The sequence below is a fragment of the Oncorhynchus mykiss genome, chromosome 26 (genome assembly GCF_057628025.1).
Source record: "Oncorhynchus mykiss isolate SJ-2025 chromosome 26, ASM5762802v1, whole genome shotgun sequence".
In the NCBI taxonomy this organism is placed as follows: domain Eukaryota; kingdom Metazoa; phylum Chordata; class Actinopteri; order Salmoniformes; family Salmonidae; genus Oncorhynchus; species Oncorhynchus mykiss.
In genome coordinates, this window is record NC_143047.1 from 21,623,652 (window position 1) to 21,644,262 (window position 20,611).

Here is a 20,611-nt window from a genome sequence, read left to right on the forward strand (position 1 = left end):
ATATCCTTAGAAATCACATAACACAATAGTCTGCGATGGGCCGTAATTCAGTCGAGTCACATTGTTACTCATTTACAATGTGAGGCAATGCATAGTGACATATACATTATGTAGTGCTCCGGTACAACAGTACATACAAGGGAAGAAAATACTAGGTACTGAATTATTCAAAAAGGCTTATGAGTCCTATTTCTGTGTGTCAAAGAATCTACCTCTGGTGTTAGTGCATTGTTGTCAGACGTCTGGCTGGAGAGCAGCACGTGCGTGAAGCCCTCCTCCTTCCTGACGACAATGTCACGGAATCGACAGTTGGTCTCGTTCTGCCGCACGTTGTACCTCAGCCGCTTGTCGAACACGTAGCCTTTGTCGTCTCCAAGCTTCCTCTTCACAGAGCTGTGCAGATTCACCTCACCGTTGGAGAGTGTGGCGCCTGTTGGAACATATGGAGCAGAGTGAGTGATGGGCAGAGTGTGTGATGGGCAGAGTGTGTGATGGGCAGAGTGTGTGATGGGCAGAGTGCGTGATGGGCAGAGTGCGTGATGGGCAGAGTGCGTGATGGGCAGAGTGCGTGATGGGCAGAGTGCGTGATGAGTGATGAGCTGCGTGATGAGCTGAGGATCCATCAGGAGTCGGAGCAGTGCACCCTAATTTAGAGACTTTCCTTTTAACGACATGGTGCATCTCAAGTAGAGGTCGACCGACTATGATTTTTCAACGCCGATACCGTTAATTAGAGGACCAAAAGAAGCCGATACCGATTAATCGGACATTTTTTATATATACATATTTATATATACATACATACATACATATATACATACATATATACATATATATACACACATATATATATATATATATATATACATATATACATACACATATATACATACACATATATATATATATATATATATATATATATATATATATATATATATATATATATATATATATATATATATATATATATATATATATAAAAATGTCCGATATATATATATATATAAAAATGTCCGATATATATATATATATAAAAATGTCCGATATATATATATATATATATATGACAATGACAATTACAACAATGCTGAATGAACAATGATGAACACTTATTTTAACTTAATATAATACATCGATAAAATCTATTTAGCTTCAAATAAATGATGAAACATGTTCAATTTGGTTTAAATAATGCAGTTGGAGGTGTTGGAGAAGAAAGTAAAAGTGCAATATGTGCCATGTAAGAAAGCTAACATTTAAGTTCCTTGCTCAGAACATGAGAACATATGAAAGCTGGTGGTTCCTTTTAACATGAGTCGTCACTATTCCAAGGTGAGAAGTTTTGTAGTTTTTATAGGACTATTTCTCTCTATTCCATTTCTATGTCATATACCTTTGACTATTGGATGTTCTAATATGTATTTTAGTATTGCCAGCCTAATCTCAGGAGTTGATAGGCTTGAAGTCATAAACAGCGCAATGCTTGAAGCATTGTGAAGAGCTGCTGGCAAAACGCACGAAAGTGCTGTTTGAATGAATGCTTAGGAGCCTGCTGCTGCCTTCCATCGCTCAGTCAGACTGCTCTATCAAATCATAGACTTAATTATAATATAATAACAAAAATACGAGCCTTAGGTCATTAATATTGTCAAATCCGGAAACTATCATTTTGAAAACAAAATGTTTATTCTTTCAGTAAAATACGGAACCGTTCTGTATTTAATCTAAAGGGTGGCATCCATAAGTCTAAATATTGCTGTTAACATTGAAGGTTGTGCAATCTATGTCATAATTACGTAAAATTCTGGCAAATTAGTTTGCAAAGAGCCAGGCGGCCCAAACTGCTGCATATACCCTGACTCTGTGTGCAATGAACACAGAGAAGTGACATAATTTCACCTGGTTAATATTGCCTGCTAACCTGGATTTCTTTTAGCTAAATATGCAGGTTTAAAAATATATACTTCTGTGTATTGATTTTAAGAAAGTCATTGATGTTTATGGTTAGGTACATTCGTGCAACAATTGTGCATTTTTCGCAAATGCGCTTTTGTTAAATCATCCCCCGTTGGCAAAGTTGGCTGTCTTTTTTAGGAAGAAATAGTCTTCACACAGTTCGCAATGAGCCACAATTTCCCTAGTTATAAGAAATTCATGTTAGCAGGCAATATTAACTAAATATGCAGGTTTTAAAATATATACTTGTGTATTGTATTGCGTTTTTCGCGAATGTGCTTGTTAAATCACCCGTTTGATGAAGTAGGCTGTGATTCAATGATAAATTAACAGGCACCGCATCAATTATATGCAACGCAGGACAAGCTAGATAAACTAGTAAAATCATCAACCATGTGTAGTTAACTAGTGATTACGTTACGATTGATTGTTTTTTATAAGATAAGTTTAATGCTAGTTAGCACCTTACCGTGGCTCCTTGCTGTACTCGCATAACAGGTAGTCAGCCTGCCACGCAGTCTCCTCGTGGAGTGCAATGTAATCGGCCATAATCAGTGTCCAAAAATGCTGATTACCGACTGTTATGAAAACTTGAAATCGGCCCTAATTAAATCGGCCATTCCGACCTCTATTCACTGGAATACTTATTCAGAGACAGCTTTTGTGCACACAGTAGTACTGAAAGTGCCAGCTCAGCTTGTGACACAATAGACATGCAAATAATATTTTAATATTTAACTTCTGTTGAGCTGGGATGTGCATTACTGATATCGAAGAAAAAAAACTTGGTCATCTATTAGAGGTCGACCGATTAATCGGAATGGCCGATTTCAAGTTTTCATAACAATTGGAAATCGGTATTTTTGAGCGCCGATTTGCCGTTTATTTATTTATTTAATCTTTATTTAACTAGGCAAGTCAGTTAACACCACATTCTTATTTTCAATGACGGCCTAGGAATGTCTAAAGGGTTAACTGCCTCATTCAGGGGCAGAAAGACAGATTTTCACCTTGTCAGCTCGGGGGATCCAATCTTGCAACCTTACAGTTCACTAGTCCAACGCAATAACGACCTGCCTCTCTCTCGTTGCACTCCACAAGGAGACTGCCTGTTACGCAAATGCAGTAAGCCAAGGTAAGTTGCTAGCTAGCATTACACTTATCTTATAAAAAACAATCAATCATAATCACTATTTAACTACACATGGTTGGTGATATTACTAGATATTATCTAGCGTGTCCTGTGTTGCATATAATCTGACTGAGCATACAAGTATCTAAGTATCTGACTGAGCGGTGGTAGGCAGAAGCAGGCGCGTAAACATTCATTTAAACAGCACTTTCGTGCGTTTTGCCAGCAGCTCTTCGTTGTGCGTCAAGCATTGCGCTGTTTATGACTTCAAACCTATCAACTCCCGAGATGAGGCTGGTGTGACCGAAGTGAAATGGCCGGCTAGTTAGCGCGCGCTAATAGCGTTTCAAACTTCACTCGCTCTGAGCCTTGGGGTGGTTGTTTCCCTTGCTCTGCATGGGTAACGCTGCTTCGATGTGGTGGCTGTTGTCGTTGTGTTGCTGGTTCGAGCCCAGGGAGGAGCGAGGAGAGGGACGGAAGCTATACTGTTACACTGGCAATACTAAAGTGCCTATAAGAACATCCAATAGTCAAAGGTTAATGAAATACAAATGGTATAGAGGGAAATAGTCCTATAATAACTACAATCTAAAACTTCTTACCTGGGAATATTGAAGACTCATGTTAAAAGGAACCACCAGCTTTCATATGTTCTCATGTTCTGAGCAAGGAACTGAAACGTTAGCTTTCTTACATAGCACATATTGCACTTTTACGTTCTTCTCCAACACTTTGTTTTTGCATTATTTAAACCAAATTGAACATGTTTCGTTATCTACTTGAGGCTAAATTGATTTTATTGATGTATTATATTAAGTTAAAATAAGTGTTCATTCAGTATTGTTGTAATTGTCATTATTACAAATACATAAAAAAATATATATATTATTATTATTTTTTTTTTTAAATCGGCCGATTAATCGGTATCGGCTTTTTTTGGTCCCCCAATAATCGGTATCGGTATTGAAAAATCATAATCGGTCGACCTCTATCATCTATATTGCTCTGTTTGCATGTCTATTCAGACTCTTTCTTAAAATACTCCCTTGAAAGAGTGAGAAGGCTATATCAATTTTCTTTGTCATCAGGCAACATCCCCATTTTGCATGCTGCTCTCTTGTCAACTTATCATAACTATTGAATCAGACCCCATCTCGATTCTATTAGTCTCTAAGTCAATGAAAGAGGAATGACTGCAAATGAGCAGAGAGAATGGATTCACACCAAGGCCCCAGTCTGGGGTAAACTATGGCTGTGACAACATTCAAATGGAAGACCATGATCCTCAAAGAGAGACAATGTGACTCATTTTGTTTACAGGTCTACATAGAACAATTACTAAGCACTGCTGATCACAGAAGACCAAACAGGGACCAACATTTAGTTACTGACCAAGGCAAACATAACTTGACCCATTGAGAGATTAGCAACTACAATGATAATGAATTCTATTCCTACAAATATATTTTATCACAACAAATGTTTCTGATCTGACTTGACCATGGGGAAAAGAGCTAGTGTACTGAGGTGCGTACTGGCGGCAGAGAAGTCAGGCGCAGGAGAGCGGAAACTGATTACAACGGTGTCGTTTAATCAACATAAACCACCGTCAACAGAACAATACAATAAATGGGTCAAACAAAACCCTGTAATCACCAGCATACCGTGCACAAGCACTACAAGAAACAATTACGGACAAGTACATGGGGGGAACAGAGGGTTAAATACACAACATGTAATTGATGGAATTGGAACCAGGTGTGATGGAAGACCAGACAAAACCAATGGAAAATCAAAAGTGGATCGGCAATGGTTTGGTGACGTCGACCGCCGAACGCCGCCCGAACAAGGAGAGGGACCAACTTCGGCGGAAGTCGTGACAGCTAGTGTAAATGCTGGCAAACCGTGTTCAAACCTTGGCTTGATCCCTCAGGGGTAGGTAGGCCTTTCAGAGTCCCCAGACCCCAGCCAGATGTTAGACTCCAAGGCTAGCTGTAAGCGTGACAGACATTTCTCCTCGGTTATCTTAGACATCATAGGTTATCACTCGACCAATAAACTATTACACTCGTTGCGATGGGACCATATTGAGGCAAATGTTTCTATGAAGGCAAAGTGACACTAATGAATCCGTATAGTGGATGTATATAGATTGATGACATTAAAACGTCAACCCTGTCCTGCTTTCACGATAGACAGAGGTAGAGACGATAATGCAAAGCATAAGGGACTGTAGCTCATTTGTGACCGACCACCTCGATTCGGTCTTATGTGGCAAAATTTGAAATGGTGTTTTTTATGTTGGACAAAAGTAGTGATTCACAGCTACAAAATGGTATATCATACACTGCAGATGAGGAACAACGGGAAAGTAATTATGCTTTGAAAGTTAAACTTGTAACCTCACTTTTGAGGAAATGTCCCTTGAATGTTTTGGTACAACTACGGTAGAGCTCTTCTTTGTCTACACCTATTCATTATCGTTCACACCCTCTTAACCTTTAGCCCCACCCATCTCTTTAGAGATTCACATGCGAGGCCATGTGCTAAACAGAGTGAGTAAGGTATTGTAGTAGAGACCCAAAGATTTCCAGACTAAAAGTGGTGAATGTAGTAGCCTACAATAAGGAAAAACTCCAGGTAACAATACACTATGTAGTCCTTTGCCTATATACTAATCTGACTTTGGTGCAGGTAATGTTGTTGTTCACATTACCGTCTTTGGTAAACACACACTATATCAAACACAAAGGTGTAAACAGTACAGTGAAATGGTTACTTGTATATTTGCATAGTAGCAATATCAAAACAGAAAGTGTTCAGATAAAAATGTTGTATAAATATGTTATAATTATTAGATGATGCTTACTGAGATACCTAAATTGATGGGTCATGTGAAAGAAATGCTTTAACCTCCCACCAGTCACATCTAGCTGGGATGGGTCACTATTGTCTAGACATGTACACATGTTTATGAAATGCAATAGATGGCCGTATTCACCCCCAGACACACCTGGCTAACTTGATGGGTCATGTAATCTGGCGAAGTCTTTTGTTTAGACATGTAGCTAGCTAGGTAAACAATGAATCATAATCCCAACCATACTACTAGCAATACAAACTGATTGTCATTGCTAGCCACCATGCATGAAATGCTGTAGTATGTTTCTGCAGGTAGCTAAAGCTAACCAACTAACAGTGACTAACCCCATTCAGTACAAATTTGCGCAACCGCGACATTCAAACAAGGCTGCAATGAAAACTAATGGGATTGTAGCAACTGTGTTGACATCAAAATCTGGGGTGTGAACTACATATCTATTCAAGCGTTGATTGACATGGTAATGGCTCTATAGAGAAAAAAAACTGACCCCTCCTGACGCTGTACGTTAAATTGTGACGTGTCATGACATAACGTACAGCACACATAAAGCAACTAATTCTGTCTTACACCCTCTCTCCACCAGGTGTAGCACTTCCCTCACCATTTAAAAACAAGAAAGGGACAGGGTAAGAGGAATACCTAGTCAATTTTTGCATCATCACTGCAAGCTATCATGACTCTCAAAAGCTGCTGTTTACTTCTGAAGATCACTTTAGCACCGCCCTAAAAACCCGATTCAAAATCGCCCCAAACCTTCAAATAGGTATGTAATGACACATTATATAAACTCTTCATAGTGTTTTATTTACATTTTAGAGGTGATGAGGTGATAAGTTGGACAGATCAAGTGAAAAAAGCCGTTTCCCCACACGACATCTCACCTTCTCACTATCACGACATCTCACCTTCTCACTATCACGACATCTCACCTTCTCACTATCACGACATCTCACCTTCTCACTATCACGACATCTCACCTTCTCACTATCACGACATCTCACCTTCTCACTATCACGCAGCAGGTTTCACTTCCCCACCCGCCCCTTTTTTTTAAACAGACGGAGCTCATTGCCTTCTTGAATCATGAAGGTCTCGTCATTGATTTTGTTGGAAAGGGGAGAAGTTTTTCTTTACAATGGTATTGATATTACAGTTGATCTGGAAGTATTACGTTTTTGGGGCGTTAAAATAAGGTAAATTGTACGGACCAGCGCAATGTACAAAAGTGAGTTAGTTCACGTTAGGTTCATTGTTAGCTATTTAGCTAACATTAGGCTATAACTAGCAATGCAAAAGGCTTTCTGAGATACAAATAATATTACTACAAATAATATTACTACACAGATCATACACGCAACATTAGCCAGCGAGCCAGCAAGCTAATGTTCGCTAGCTAACAGTTCACTTGCAATGAAAACAACTGTTTTGACAAAATTAGAAAAGTATAATATCTGAAAATGTAGCTAGACCCGTAAACATGGATGAATTCTTCAAAGCATTCTGGAATCCCTTCAGCTGACTAAATAAGTTGTCCTGTGTTTCTGTTTTGTTTGTACAACTCCTTTGGTCCGCATTGTGTCAAGTCACTCCAGTTCACACTGACCGTGTGCAGAAAGTAGTCCATCACAACTTTTTCCCACTGATCTTTGTCGATAGCACCTGATAAATTCAGGGCAGAAATGTTGTTTTGAGCAGTAGCAACTAGAGGTCGACCGATTATGATTTTTCAACGCCGATACCGATAATTAGAGGACCAAAAAAAGCTGAAACCGATTAAAATCGGCCGATTTGTATATATCTATTTGTAATAATAATGACAATTGCAACAATACTGAATTAACACTTTTATTTTAACTTAACCTCTTGAACCTATAGGGGCGCTGTGTCATTATTGGATAAAAAGACGTGCCCGTTTTAAGCACAATATTTTGTCACGAAAAGATGCTCGACTATGCATGGAATTGACAGCCTTGGAAAGACACAACTCTGACGTCTCCAAAACTGCAAAGATATTATCTGTGCGTGCCCCAGAACTAATGCAACAGGCGAAACCAAGATGATGTTTCATACAGGAAATGCCCCGGATTCTGAAGGCGCTGTGTTCCAATGTCTCCTTATATGGCTGTGAATGCGCCAGGAATGAGCCTGCGCTTTCTGTATATTCCCCGAGGTGTCTGCAGCATTGTGACGTGTTTGTAGGCATATCATTGGAAGATTGACCATAAGAGACTACATTTACCTGGTGTCCCGCCCGGTGTCCTGTGTGCGTAATCAGTAAGTCCATGCGCGTTCCATTTCTTCAGAATTGAAAGTAAAACTGCCACGATGGATTTTATCGTCGATAGATATGTGAAAAACACCTTGAGGATTGATTCTAAACATCGTTTGCCATGTTTCTGTCGATATTATGGAGTTAATTTGGAAAAAAGTTAGCGTTTTAATGACTTTTTTTTCTTTTTTATTTTTTATTTTTTCTTACCCAAACGTGATGAACAAAACGGAGTGATTAGTCGACACAAATAATATTTTTTGTAAAAACGGAACATTTGCTATCTAACAGAGTCTCCTCATTGAAAACATCTGAAGTTCTTGAAAGGTAAATTATTTTATTTGAATGCTTTTATGTTTTTTTGTGGAAAATGTTGCATGCTGAATGCTAGGCTTAATGCAATGCTAGGCTATCAATACTCTTACACAAATGCTTGTTTAGCTATGGTTCAAAAGCATATTTTGAAAATCTGAGATGACAGTGTTGTTAACAAAAGGCTAAGCTTGAGAGCAAATAGATTAATTTCATTTCATTAGCCATTTTCATGAATAGTTAACGTTGTGTTATGCTAATGAGCTTGCTGATAGATTTACACAATCCTGGATACAGGGGTTTTTTCGTAGCTAAACCTGACGCAGAAAACGGAGCGATTTGTCCTAAACAAATAATCTTTCAGGAAAAACTGAACATTTGCTATCTGAGTCTCCTCATTGAAAACATCTGAAGTTCTTCAAAGGTAAATGATTTTATTTGAATGCTTTTCTGTTTTTTTGTGTAAATGTTGCCAGCTGAATGCTAACGCTAAATGCTACGCTAAATGCTACGTTCGCCATCAATACTGTTACACAAATGCTTGTTTTGCAATGGTTGAGAAGCATATTTTGAAAATCTGAGACGACAGTTGTTAACAAAAGGCTAAGCTTGAGAGCTAGCATATTTATTTCATTTGCGATTTTCATGAATAGTTAACGTTGCGTTATGGTAATGAGCTTGAGTCTGTATTCACGATCCCGGATCCGGGATGGGGAGATCAGAAAGGTTAATATAATACATAAATAACATCAATTTAGTCTCAAATAAATGAAACATGTTCAACTTGGTTAAATAATACAAAAACAGTGTTGAAGAAAGTAAAAGTGCAATATGTAACATATAAAAAAGCTAACGTTTAAGTTCCTTGCTCAGAACATGAGAATATGAAAGCTGGTGGTTCATTTTAACATGAGTCGTCAATATTCCCAGGTAAGAAGTTTTAGGTTGTAGTTATTATAGGACTATTTCTCTCTATACCATTTGTATTTCATATACCTTTGACTATTGGATGTTCTAATAGGTACTTTAGTATTGCCAGCCTAATCTCAGGAATTTATAGGCTTGAAGTCATAAACAAATCCGGAAACTATCATTTTGAAAACAAATATTTAATCTAATGGGTGGCATCCCTAAGTCTAAATATTGCTATCACATTGCACAACCTTCAATGTTATGTCATAATTATGTACAATTCTGGCAAATTAATTCCGGTGTTTGTTAGGAAGAAATGGTCTTCACACAGTTCGCAATGAGCCAGGCGGCCCAAACTGCTGCATATACCCTGACTCTGCTTGCACAGAACACAAGAGAAGTGACACAATTACCCTAGTTAAAATAAATTCATGTTAGCAGGCAATATTAACTAAATATGCAGGTTTAAAAATATATGCTAGTGTATTGATTTTAAGAAAGGCATTGATGTTTATGGTTAGGTACACATTGGTGCAACGACAATGCTTTTTTCGCGAATGCGCTTGTTAACTTCTTGGTGACAGGGGGCAGTATTTTCACATCCAGATGAAATGCATGCCCAAATTCAACTGCCTGCTACTCATCCCCAGAAGATAAGATATGCATATTATTAGTATATTTGGATAGAAAACACTCTGAAGTTTCTAAAACTGTTTGAATCATGTCTGTGAGTATAACATGATTTATATTTTTATTTCTGAGTTTTGTGTCGCGCCTGCAGGGTTGAAATATGTTTTCTGTCTTTGTTTACGGAGGTGCTACCCTCAGATAATAGAATAGAACGCTAGCGTCCCACATATCCCTGAGAGGTTAAATCACCCGTTCAGCGAAGTAGGCTGTGATTCAATGATAAATTAACAGGCACTGCATTGATTATATGCAACCCAAGACAAGCTAGATAAACCAGTAATATCATCAACCATGTGTAGTTAACTAGTGATTATGTGAAGATTGATTGTTTTTATAAGAGAAGTTTAATGCTAGCTAGCACCTTACCGTGGCTCCTTGCTGCACTCGCATAACAGGTGGTCAGCCTGCCACGCAGTCTCCTCGTGGAGTGCAATGTAATCGGCCACAATCGGTGTCCAAGAATGCTGATTACCGACTGTTATGAAAACTTGAAATCGGCCCTAACTAATCGGCCATTCCGATTAATCGGTTGACCTCTAGTTTGAATGAATGCTTACGAGCGTGCTGCTGCCTACCAACGCTCAGTCAGACTGCTCTATCAAATATCAAATCATAGACTTAATTATAATATAATAAACACACAGAAATACGAGCCTTAGGTCATTAATATGGTCAAATCCAGAAACTATCATTTTGAAAAGAAAATGTTTATTCTTTCAGTGAAATACGGAACCATCTAAATAATGCTGTTACATTGCAGAACCTTCAATGTTATGTCATAATTATGTAGCCAGGTGTCCCAAACTGCTGCATATACCCTGACTCTGCATTTATTGATCTCAAGAGAAGTGACACATTTTCCCTAGTTAATATTAACTGGCTAACATTAATTTATTTTAACTAAATATGCAGGTTTAAAAAATATATACTTGTGAATTGATTTTAAGAAAATAATTGATGTTTATGGTTAGGTACATTTGTTCAACAATTGTGCTTTTTTCACGAATGCTCTTTTGTTAAATTGTCACCCTTTTGGCGAAGTTGAAGTAGGCTGTGATTTGATGATAAATTAACAGGCATCGCATTGATTATATGCAACGCAAGACAAGCTAGTTAAACTGGTAATATCATCAACCATGTGTAGTTAACTAGTGATTATGCTAAGATTTATTGTTTTTTATAAGATAAGTTTAATGCTAGCTAGCACCTTACCGTGGCTTCTTGCTGCACTCGCGTAAACAGGTGCCTGCCACACAGTCTCCTCGTGGATTGCAATGTAATCGGCCATAATCGGCGTCGAAAAATGCAGATTACCGATTGTTATGAAAACTTGAAATCAGCCCTAATTAAAAACCGGCCCTAATTAATAGGTCAACCTCTAGTAGCAACACTTTTTCAGTTCTCCAAGGATTATCTTCACATACTGAGCAGCTCATGTTATAGACAGAAGCATGCTACATGGCAGACCAATCCAAACTCATCTCTCGGCATGTCAAGCCCAGCCATTATCTCAGCCAATCATGGCTAGCGGGCAGGTTCCTGCCTTTTTCTGTGGCTAAACCAACTAGGCTAGTAATTTAACTATTGTATTTATATTTACACATGGCTTACAAGTTTGTTATTAAGACACATGAAAGCTCACATAATCCGGGAGGCATTTCTGTCAAAAAATGAATTTTATAAAAATAAAACGATTACATTCAAATGCGTCTCCTGTGAAGTAGTGACGTACGACATAAGCCTAGCTTCCTGAAACAGGTCACATTTATGAGCCCATTGCTGTGTCTTTCAGCTGGGGTCTAAGTGACTCTGGATTGGAAAACAATAATCATCTGTGGAAAGACACAAAGGGTTTCTGTGGAAACAGATTTTTTATGCTTTTTACCAGGGTTTCAGACAAATATGTGCCCTGCAAAAATCACTGTTCAAGTGTAATACAAGCATGCCTGCTTTTGGCTTTTCTTCGTATGTTTGACGCAAATCGAATCTTCCATTCCTCTCAATAAAAAATAAAAAAAGCTGTTGCGCAGCAACACTGCATTCCTGAAGACAAACAATGTATACGAAATGTTTCAGTCTGGTTTTAGACCCCATCATAGCACTGAGACTGCACTTGGGAAGGTGGTAAATGACAATTTAATGGCATCAGACCAAGGCTCTGCATCTGTCCTCGTGCTCCTAGACTTTAAGTGCTGCTTTTGATACCATCGATCACCACATTCTTTTGGAGAGATTGGAAACCCAAATTGGTCTACACGGACAAGTTCTGGCCTGGTTTAGATCTTATCTGTCGGAAAGATATCAGTTTGTCTCTGTGAATGGTTTGTCCTCTGACAAATCGACTGTACATTTCGGTGTTCCTCAAGGTTCCGTTTTAGGACCACTATTGTTTTCACTATATATTTTACCTCTTGGGGATGTCATTCGAAAACATAATGTTAACTTTCACTGCTATGCGGATGACACACAGCTGTACATTTCAATGAAACATGGTGAAGCCCCAAAATCGCCCTCGCTAGAAGCATGTGTTTCAGACATAAGGAAGTGGATGGCTGCAAACTTTCTACTTTTAAACTTGGACAAAACAGAGATGCTTGTTCTAGGTCCCAAGAAACAAAGAGATTTTTTGTTGAATCTGACAATTAATCTTGATTGTTGTACAGTTGTCTCAAATAAAACTGTGAAGGACCTCGGCGTTAATCTGGACCCTGATCTCTCTTTTGACGAACACAACAAGACTGTTTCAAGGACAGCTTTATTCCATCTACGCAACATTGCAAAAATCAGAAACTTTCTGTCCAAAAAACGATGTAGAAAAATGAATCCATGCTTCTGTTACTTCTAGGTTAGACTACAGCAATGCTCTACTTTCCGGCTACCCGGATAAAGCACTAAATAAACCTCAGTTAGTGCTAAATACGGCTGCTAGAATCCTGACTAGAACCCCAAAAATGTGATCATATTACTCCAGTGCTAGCCTCACGACACTGGCTTCCTGTTAAGGCAAGGGCTGATTTCAAGATTTTACTGCTAACCTACAAAGCTTTACATGGGCTTGCTCCTACCTATCTTTCTGATTTGGTCCTGCCGTACATACCTACACCTACGCTACGGTCACAAGACGCAGGCCTCCTAATTGTCCCTAGAATTTCTAAGCAAACAGCTGGAGGCAGGGCTTTCTCCTATAGAGCTCCATTTTTATGGAATGGTCTGCCTACCCATGTGAGAGACGCAGACTCGTCCTCAACCTTTAAGTCTTTACTGAAGACTCATCTCTTCAGTGGGTCATATGATTGAGAGTAGTCTGGCCAAGGAGTGTGAACGGAAAGGCACTGGAGCCTGGCCGGTTCCCCTCTCTCCACTGGGATTCTCTGCCTCTAACCCTATTACAGGGGCTGAGTCACTGGCTTACTGGTGCTCTTTCATGCCGTCCCTAGGAGGGGTGAGTCACTTGAGTGGGTTGAGTCACTGACTCTGATCTTCCTGTCTGGGTTGTCGCCCCCCTTGGGTTGTGCCGTGGCGGAGATCTTTGTGGGCTATACTCGGCCTTGTTTCAGGATGGTAAGTTGGTGGTTTAAGATATCCCGCTAGTGGTGTCGGGGCTGTGCTTTGGCAAAGTGGGTGGGGTTATATCCTTCCTGTTTGGCCCTGTCCGGGGGTATGATCGGATGGGGCCACAGTGTCTCCTGACCCCTGTCTCAGCCTCCAGTATTTATGCTGCAGTAGTTTATGTGTCGGGGGGCTAGGATCAGTTTGTTATATCTGGAGTACTTCTCCTGTCTTATCCGGTGTCCTGTGTGAATTTAAGAATGCTCTCTCTAATTCTCTCTTTCTCTCGGAGGACCTGAGCCCTAGGACCATGTATCAGGACTACCTAGCATGATGACTCCTTGCTGTCCCCAGTCCACCTCACTGTGCTGCTGCTCCAGTTTCAACTGTTCTGCCTGTGGCTATGGAACCCTGACCTGTTCACCGGACGTGCTACCTGTCCCAGACCTGCTGTTTTCAACTCTCTAGAGACAGCAGGAGTGGTATAGATACTCTTAATGATCGGCTATGAAAAGCCAAATGACATTTACTCCTGAGGTGCTGACCTGTTGCACCCTCGACAACTACTGTGATTATTATTATTTGACCATGCTGGTCATTTATGAACATTTGAACATCTTGGCCATGTTCTGTTATAATCTCCACCCGGCACAGCCAGAAGAGGACTGGCCACCCCTCATAGCCTGGTTCCTCTCTAGGTTTCTTCCTAGGTTTTGGCCTTTCTAGGGAGTTTTTCCTAGCCACTGCGCTTCTACACCTCCGCCAACCCAGGGGGGCGCCAACCCAGACAGGATGACCACATCAGTGAATCAACCCACTCAGGTGACGCACCCCCTCCAGGGACGGCATGAGAGAGCCCCAGTAAGCCAGCATTGCTTGCAGTTTGGGGTTTTAGGCTGGGTTTCTGTACAGCACTTTGAGATATCAGCTGATGTACGAAGGGCTATATAAATACATTTGATTTGATCAATGGAGTGACTTTCCATGTCTTGTTCTAGTCAGATAAGCGAACATTATTCAACATCTTCACAGCTCTACCGTGGCGAAGGGCTCCAGCTTATCCTGAGTCCTACTAGAGAACTAACAGCAACAATAAAATGCTTTACAGAACATGATTCACACCTAACATAAATATGAGGTGTACAATAGTACTGTGTTGTAAAGTGTAACACACTGTGGTAATGTGGCCATTAACTGCTTTCAGTATATCATCAGTATGCTGTAATGTGTTAAATTTGCCACCTGGCACTGATTTGCTTGGGTATTGGACTAAAACAAAATCATAAAATACTACCACTGACAAACATCCAGTCTATCCAGACAAATTTAGAAGAATCTAACTATAAATGTGATGACAAACAGCCTCCACACATTGTGATTTGACCCTGGCAGAGGTGGAAAGGACTTTATAAATATAATCATTAACTCAATGAGACTAGTCTTGGACTGTGACCCGGGAGTGAAATTCACTGTCCTTATCACCACTGTCAGTAGTACAATACTGAACCATAAGGACCCCAGAGCATGCATTCAACTATAGGTTACGGAGGCATCCTCTGGCTGTCTCATCTACATCTGGTACAATGCAGAGACACAACCTGGTTTACCAAATCCACTATGGCATGTAGCTAACTGTCCAGGATACAGCGTGTTTCTATTTCAAATGAATATTCCCATCCCGCTGGAATCACTGTAATTCAATAGAGAACAAAACTACATTGAATCGGAATTGAGTGAAAACGAAAAATGACAACAACAATATAACAATGTAATTTCCACTGGGCTATTATGTAAGCCGACTGGCTGGCATATTGGCAAGATAGCAAGCTGACTGAACAAACCAGCATCACCTCAAGCTGTGATGTAAATGTTCCGTCTATCCCCCTGTCTATCAATCCTACTAGAAATCCTAGAGATCACTGCACATGTTCATTCAATCAATAGCTAGGGGCACAAATGTTTTCTGGCTAGGTCACTTGTCCAGGACAAACTCATGACCCTGCTATCTATAATAAGGTGTATATATACCATTCAGAGCGCGGCACTTACCTGGTTCATTGACCAGTGGTGTCCCGGGGGTCTCCACGCCCCCCATCACCCTCTCCGTGTCATGGGTCAGTCTGTGTGTCCTGGCTGCTGCCCTGTACAGGACAGGGTCCATCTCTCCGTTCTGTAGGCCGTTATGAGGGGCCCTTACCGGGGGCACAAACTGCAGTCCCCCCGGAGGAACCTTGTACGGCATAGCTTTGGTCATCCTGTGTGGAGAGACATGCTTCCCACCCCCTCCTCCTCCTCCGCTCACCTTCTTCTGCTTCTGAGAAGCTCCAGTACCAACCCCCAAACCCATGCCCTCCCTTACTCCTGCCCCAGGATTAACCCCGGCCCCTGGACTAACACTAGTCCTTTTCTTCTTACGTGCCTCTGCTCGTGCTCTCGGGGTGTCTGGGGCAGATAGGAGGTGTGGTCCAACTCCCCCTGGTGGCCCTCCTGGCCTCCCTGGTCCCCCAGCGGTCCCGGGGGGCAGCTTAGGGGGTTTGGGTTGTTTGTGTTGGGTGTGCAGATGCAGGCCGTCGATGAACTCCTCACAGTGCAGCAGGTGGTGCTCGGGCTCCCAGGTGTCCTCCTTGCTGCCGTAACCCTTCCACCGGATCAGGTACTCCCACTTGCCCTTCTTGTTGCGCCGCTTGTCCATGATCCGCTCCACCTAGAGGGAGAAAATCAAGAAAGAGTCAGTATTTCAAACGACATGATCACAATTCAATGACATTATCCTTGCCTAATAAATACCTATCAGTTCCTTGGTGATTCATTCAAAAATGTGCACATGATATCATTTGTACCACCTGTCACCATGACATTCTCTAGTAAGTATGTGTAATAGGGATGTAAATAAAGTCTGACCAGGTTAGAGCTCCACTTTGAATCTATCCTCTTTAATGTTAGCATAACCAGTCTATCAGTGATTCTGTTCTGGAATTGCTGCGCTGATAGGCAAGCGCTCATCATGCGTTAGAGAGAGCGGTTATGGGAGATGTAGGAGAGGAACAATGGGAGGAGCACTGTGATCACACCAATACAGATGAACCAGATATCTGTTCTGTGGATGATGAGAGAGGATTGATCAGCAAGTCAGAGTGGTACATTTCAAATTTTCTAACTTCAATAATGTAAAACGTGGAGCTGACAGACTGAGCATTTTGGCATAAGGGTAATAATTCTATAACTTTCTGACTGCCCCACTTTTGATTTGCATGAAACCTTCCATGCATGTTTGCCCATGGTAGAAGTGGTCAGAAAATGACTTGCTTGACATAATTGCCAAAACATTCAGTGCTCAAAGTTGACCCCTTTTGCATACCCACCCTACCATGAGACATCCATGTTTTCATCACTGAAAAAAGATAAACAGCTGGGTTTGATATCATTTGAAAGCTTACAAACAGGGTTGTCAAATTCTTTAATAATCACTTATAGAGGTGAAAGCCATGTCGTGCCTATAAACATGTGAGAAGTGTGACTCCAAACTGCTGTCTGAAAGCAATGGCCACTTTCTCATTCACTCGAGAGATTTCATTGTTTTAGAAACATGGAAAAAAATGTGTGATTATAATGCCTCCACTACAGTCTAGTTTGTTCATTGTGTAACAGACAGGCAGGGTGTTTTTGACATATTGTCAAAAGCACAATAATTAGACTCAGGAGAGCTGGTAATGATGGAGACAATGTTTGGCAGCACTGAACAAGTCCATTACCAACGAGGAAGTGTTCAATGTTCAGCGACTATATCTGGAATACACAAATAATACAAAGCACAAACCTTAAAAGTATAGACTGACACAGACAGACTCAATAAGAACAGCACACACACAAACAGAAAGACCAACAATAGAAGTAATTCCAGCCTGGCTCCGACACAGAAGGACTGGCACAGGAACGCAAATGTACTGATAAAGAGTAGATGTCAGTGGAATAGTACACACACACACACACACACACACACACACACACACACACACACACACACACACACACTTCCCTGACTAAACAGAAGGATCTCTAAAGGGGAAGAATCTGTTTCAAAGCTGACCAAATCATTTGGTTTTGCCATATAGACACTTACTGTATAAGCTACAAAGAGAACCACAAATCACTTCTTCTTCCTCAGCTCTATATTAACACTACTCAAGCAGCCCAATAGTACCTACTCCAGAGAGCTGGGAACGTCAGGGCAGCATACCCCATCTCCATTCCAAAATAGAGTCAAACTTAACATCTCAGACTATTCTAGCACAGATAAAGACACACTGTATATTCGAACTTCATGAACAACTTAGACATTATATGCAAATGTTGTGGACACCTCTTCAAATTAGTGGATTTGGTTATTTCAGCCACACCTGTTCCTGACAGGTGTATCAAACCTAGCACACAGCCATGCAATCTCCATAGACAAAGATTGCGCAGCCATGCAATCCATAGACTAACATTGGCAGAAGGATGGCCTTGCTGTAGAGCTCAGTTACTTTCAATGTGGCACCGTCATAGGATACCACCTTTCCCAACAAGTCAGTTCGTCAAATTTCTGCCCTCTAGAGCTGCCCCGGTCAACTGTAAGTGCTGTTATTGTGAAGTGAAAACGTTTTAGAGCAACAATGGCTCAGACGTAAAGTGTTAGGCCACACAAGCTCACAGAATAGGACTGGCGAGTGCTGGAGCACACTGCAGGCAAAAATCGTCTGTCCTCAGTTGCAACACTCACTACCGAGTTCCAAACTGTCTCTGGAACCAATGTCAGCACAAGAACTGTTCGTTGGGATCTCATGAAATGGGTTTCCATTGCCGAGCAGCCGCACACAAGCCCAAGATCACCACCGCAATGCCAAGTGACGGCTGGAGTGGTGTAAAGCTCGCCGCCATTGGAGCAGTGGAAACGGGTTCCCTGGAGTGATAAATCACACTTCACCATCTGGCAGTCTGATGGACGAATCTGGGTTTGCTGATGCCAGGAGAACGCTACCTGCCCCAATGCATAGTGCCAACTGTAAAGTTTGGTGGAGGAGGAATAATGGACTAGGGATGTTTTTCATGGTCTAGGCCCCTTAGTTCCAGTGAAGGGAAATCTTAACGCTACAGCATACAATGGCATTCTAGACTATTTTTTGCCTCCAACTTTGTGGCAATAGTTTGGAGAAGGCCTTTTCCTGTTTCAGCATGACAATGCCCACATGCACAAAGTGAGGTCCATACAGAAATGGTTACTCGAGATCAGTGTGGAAGAACTTGACTGGCCTGCACAGAGAACTTACCTCAACCCCATCAAACACCTTTGGGATTAATTGAAATCTGACTGCAAGTCAGCCTTATCGCCTAACATCAGTGCCCGACCTCACTAATGCTCTAGTGGCTGAATGGAAGCAAGTCCCCACAGCAATGTTCCAACATCTAGTGGAAAGCCTTCCCAGAAGAGTTGTTATAGCTGCAAAAGGAGGGACCAACTCCATATTAATGCCCATGATTCTGGAATGAGATGTCCAATGAGCAGGTGTCCACATACTTTTGGTCATGTAGTGTATGTTACTCGGCTTCCGGGGAGAATTGATTCTTAAAAGTACATTTGTAACGTCTTGCTGGTGGGAGATACAGTAGGACCCACTGTGGGAAGAAGATAAGAACCCATAGGCTGACATGTAGGCTGTTATCATGGAGAACCCTTAAACATGACTGTGGATATTCATGGTCACACACACACACACACACACACTGAGCATGACATTTGACAGAGCCATTATGAATGACCACAGAATACAAATAGTCAAGGGGGAGCTTTCTCCATTCTACACACAGACACCCGGATGCATAATAAAGGTTATGTTCCCTGGGTCAAGGGTTATGACCCTTTCAGTGGTCTATATTATTCTCTATAACATTCTGTTTTCGGAGTATATTCATGTGTGTGTGTGTGTGTAGATGTGCGTGTGGTACAGGTGTTCTTCTGTTTGCCTGTTGCATGTCCACCCCCGGAGACCAAGCAAACAGAAACACGCCTAATTGGTTGGCAGCAGCTCTCTCACGCCCTCCACCACATCATCTCAGGAGGGACCTTCCCATTAGATCTCCTGTTCTCATAGAGGCAGTTGACAATGGCACTGGAGAAACTAGCAGCAGACCTTGATGCTTCAGGGACCTCACTGAGGTTCTCTGTAGCCATTCATGCTTTATTCCAATAACCATCATTACATGCTGCAGAAAAGCAATCTTTACTATTACATTAAGGAAGCCAAACACTGTAGAATTCAAGTGTGTTAATAGACATAACTCTATCTATGGTGTCCTCTTCCATTATCTGTGATGGCCTCTTTGTTTGCAAATGAATATACAGTACACTGATTGTCAGCTATTAACCTGAACTGTTGACCTAGGTTGTTCTCTGACAATACAACATTAAAGATAGAAACCAAATTAGTATTGGAAAGGGGGCGGTTTTATAGAGAACAGAGTCTGTTTTATACTGCAATCCATTTCTTGATCCAGTCCTCCATTCATCACACAACCTCACATCTTGCCAAGAGTTGTTTTTCTTCAGCAGTTAACCTTGTACCAGATGGAAGTGCCCTGACATTTAGCCCCAGCCTTTCCTTGGTGTTTAGTTGTCTCATACACAATGCTGTGGATGACATGCTGTGGGAAGACAAGCAGACTCCCACACTAAGGAGCATGCAGACATCAGTCTGGCTACTATACTTTACCCTCCCCACTAGTTATGTAGCGGCCTGCCTCCAGTTCAAATGCTTCTCTCCTTTCCTTTAGAAAACATCCTCCCACCCACATGACTTCAATGGAGCTTGACTTAGCCCTAGCATCGAAGGTGGGAGGGGCAGCATGTGTGTGTTGGTGTGTGCCTGTG

At 41.2% G+C, this 20,611-nt stretch overlaps 1 protein-coding gene across 1 annotated transcript in view; it reads right to left on the reverse strand.

Annotated features, from left to right (window-relative positions):
• The window catches only part of LOC110506621 (chromodomain Y-like protein 2), a 47,912-nt gene that overhangs the window by 20,832 nt on the left and 6,469 nt on the right, over positions 1 to 20,611 (reverse strand). The window contains exons 2-3 of the mRNA XM_021586369.3: positions 15,757 to 16,411; positions 213 to 430 (exon numbers count right to left, since the gene is read on the reverse strand). Of these exons, the coding sequence (XP_021442044.2) occupies positions 213 to 430; positions 15,757 to 16,411 (873 nt within the window). The remainder of the gene's footprint in view (positions 1 to 212; positions 431 to 15,756; positions 16,412 to 20,611) is intronic.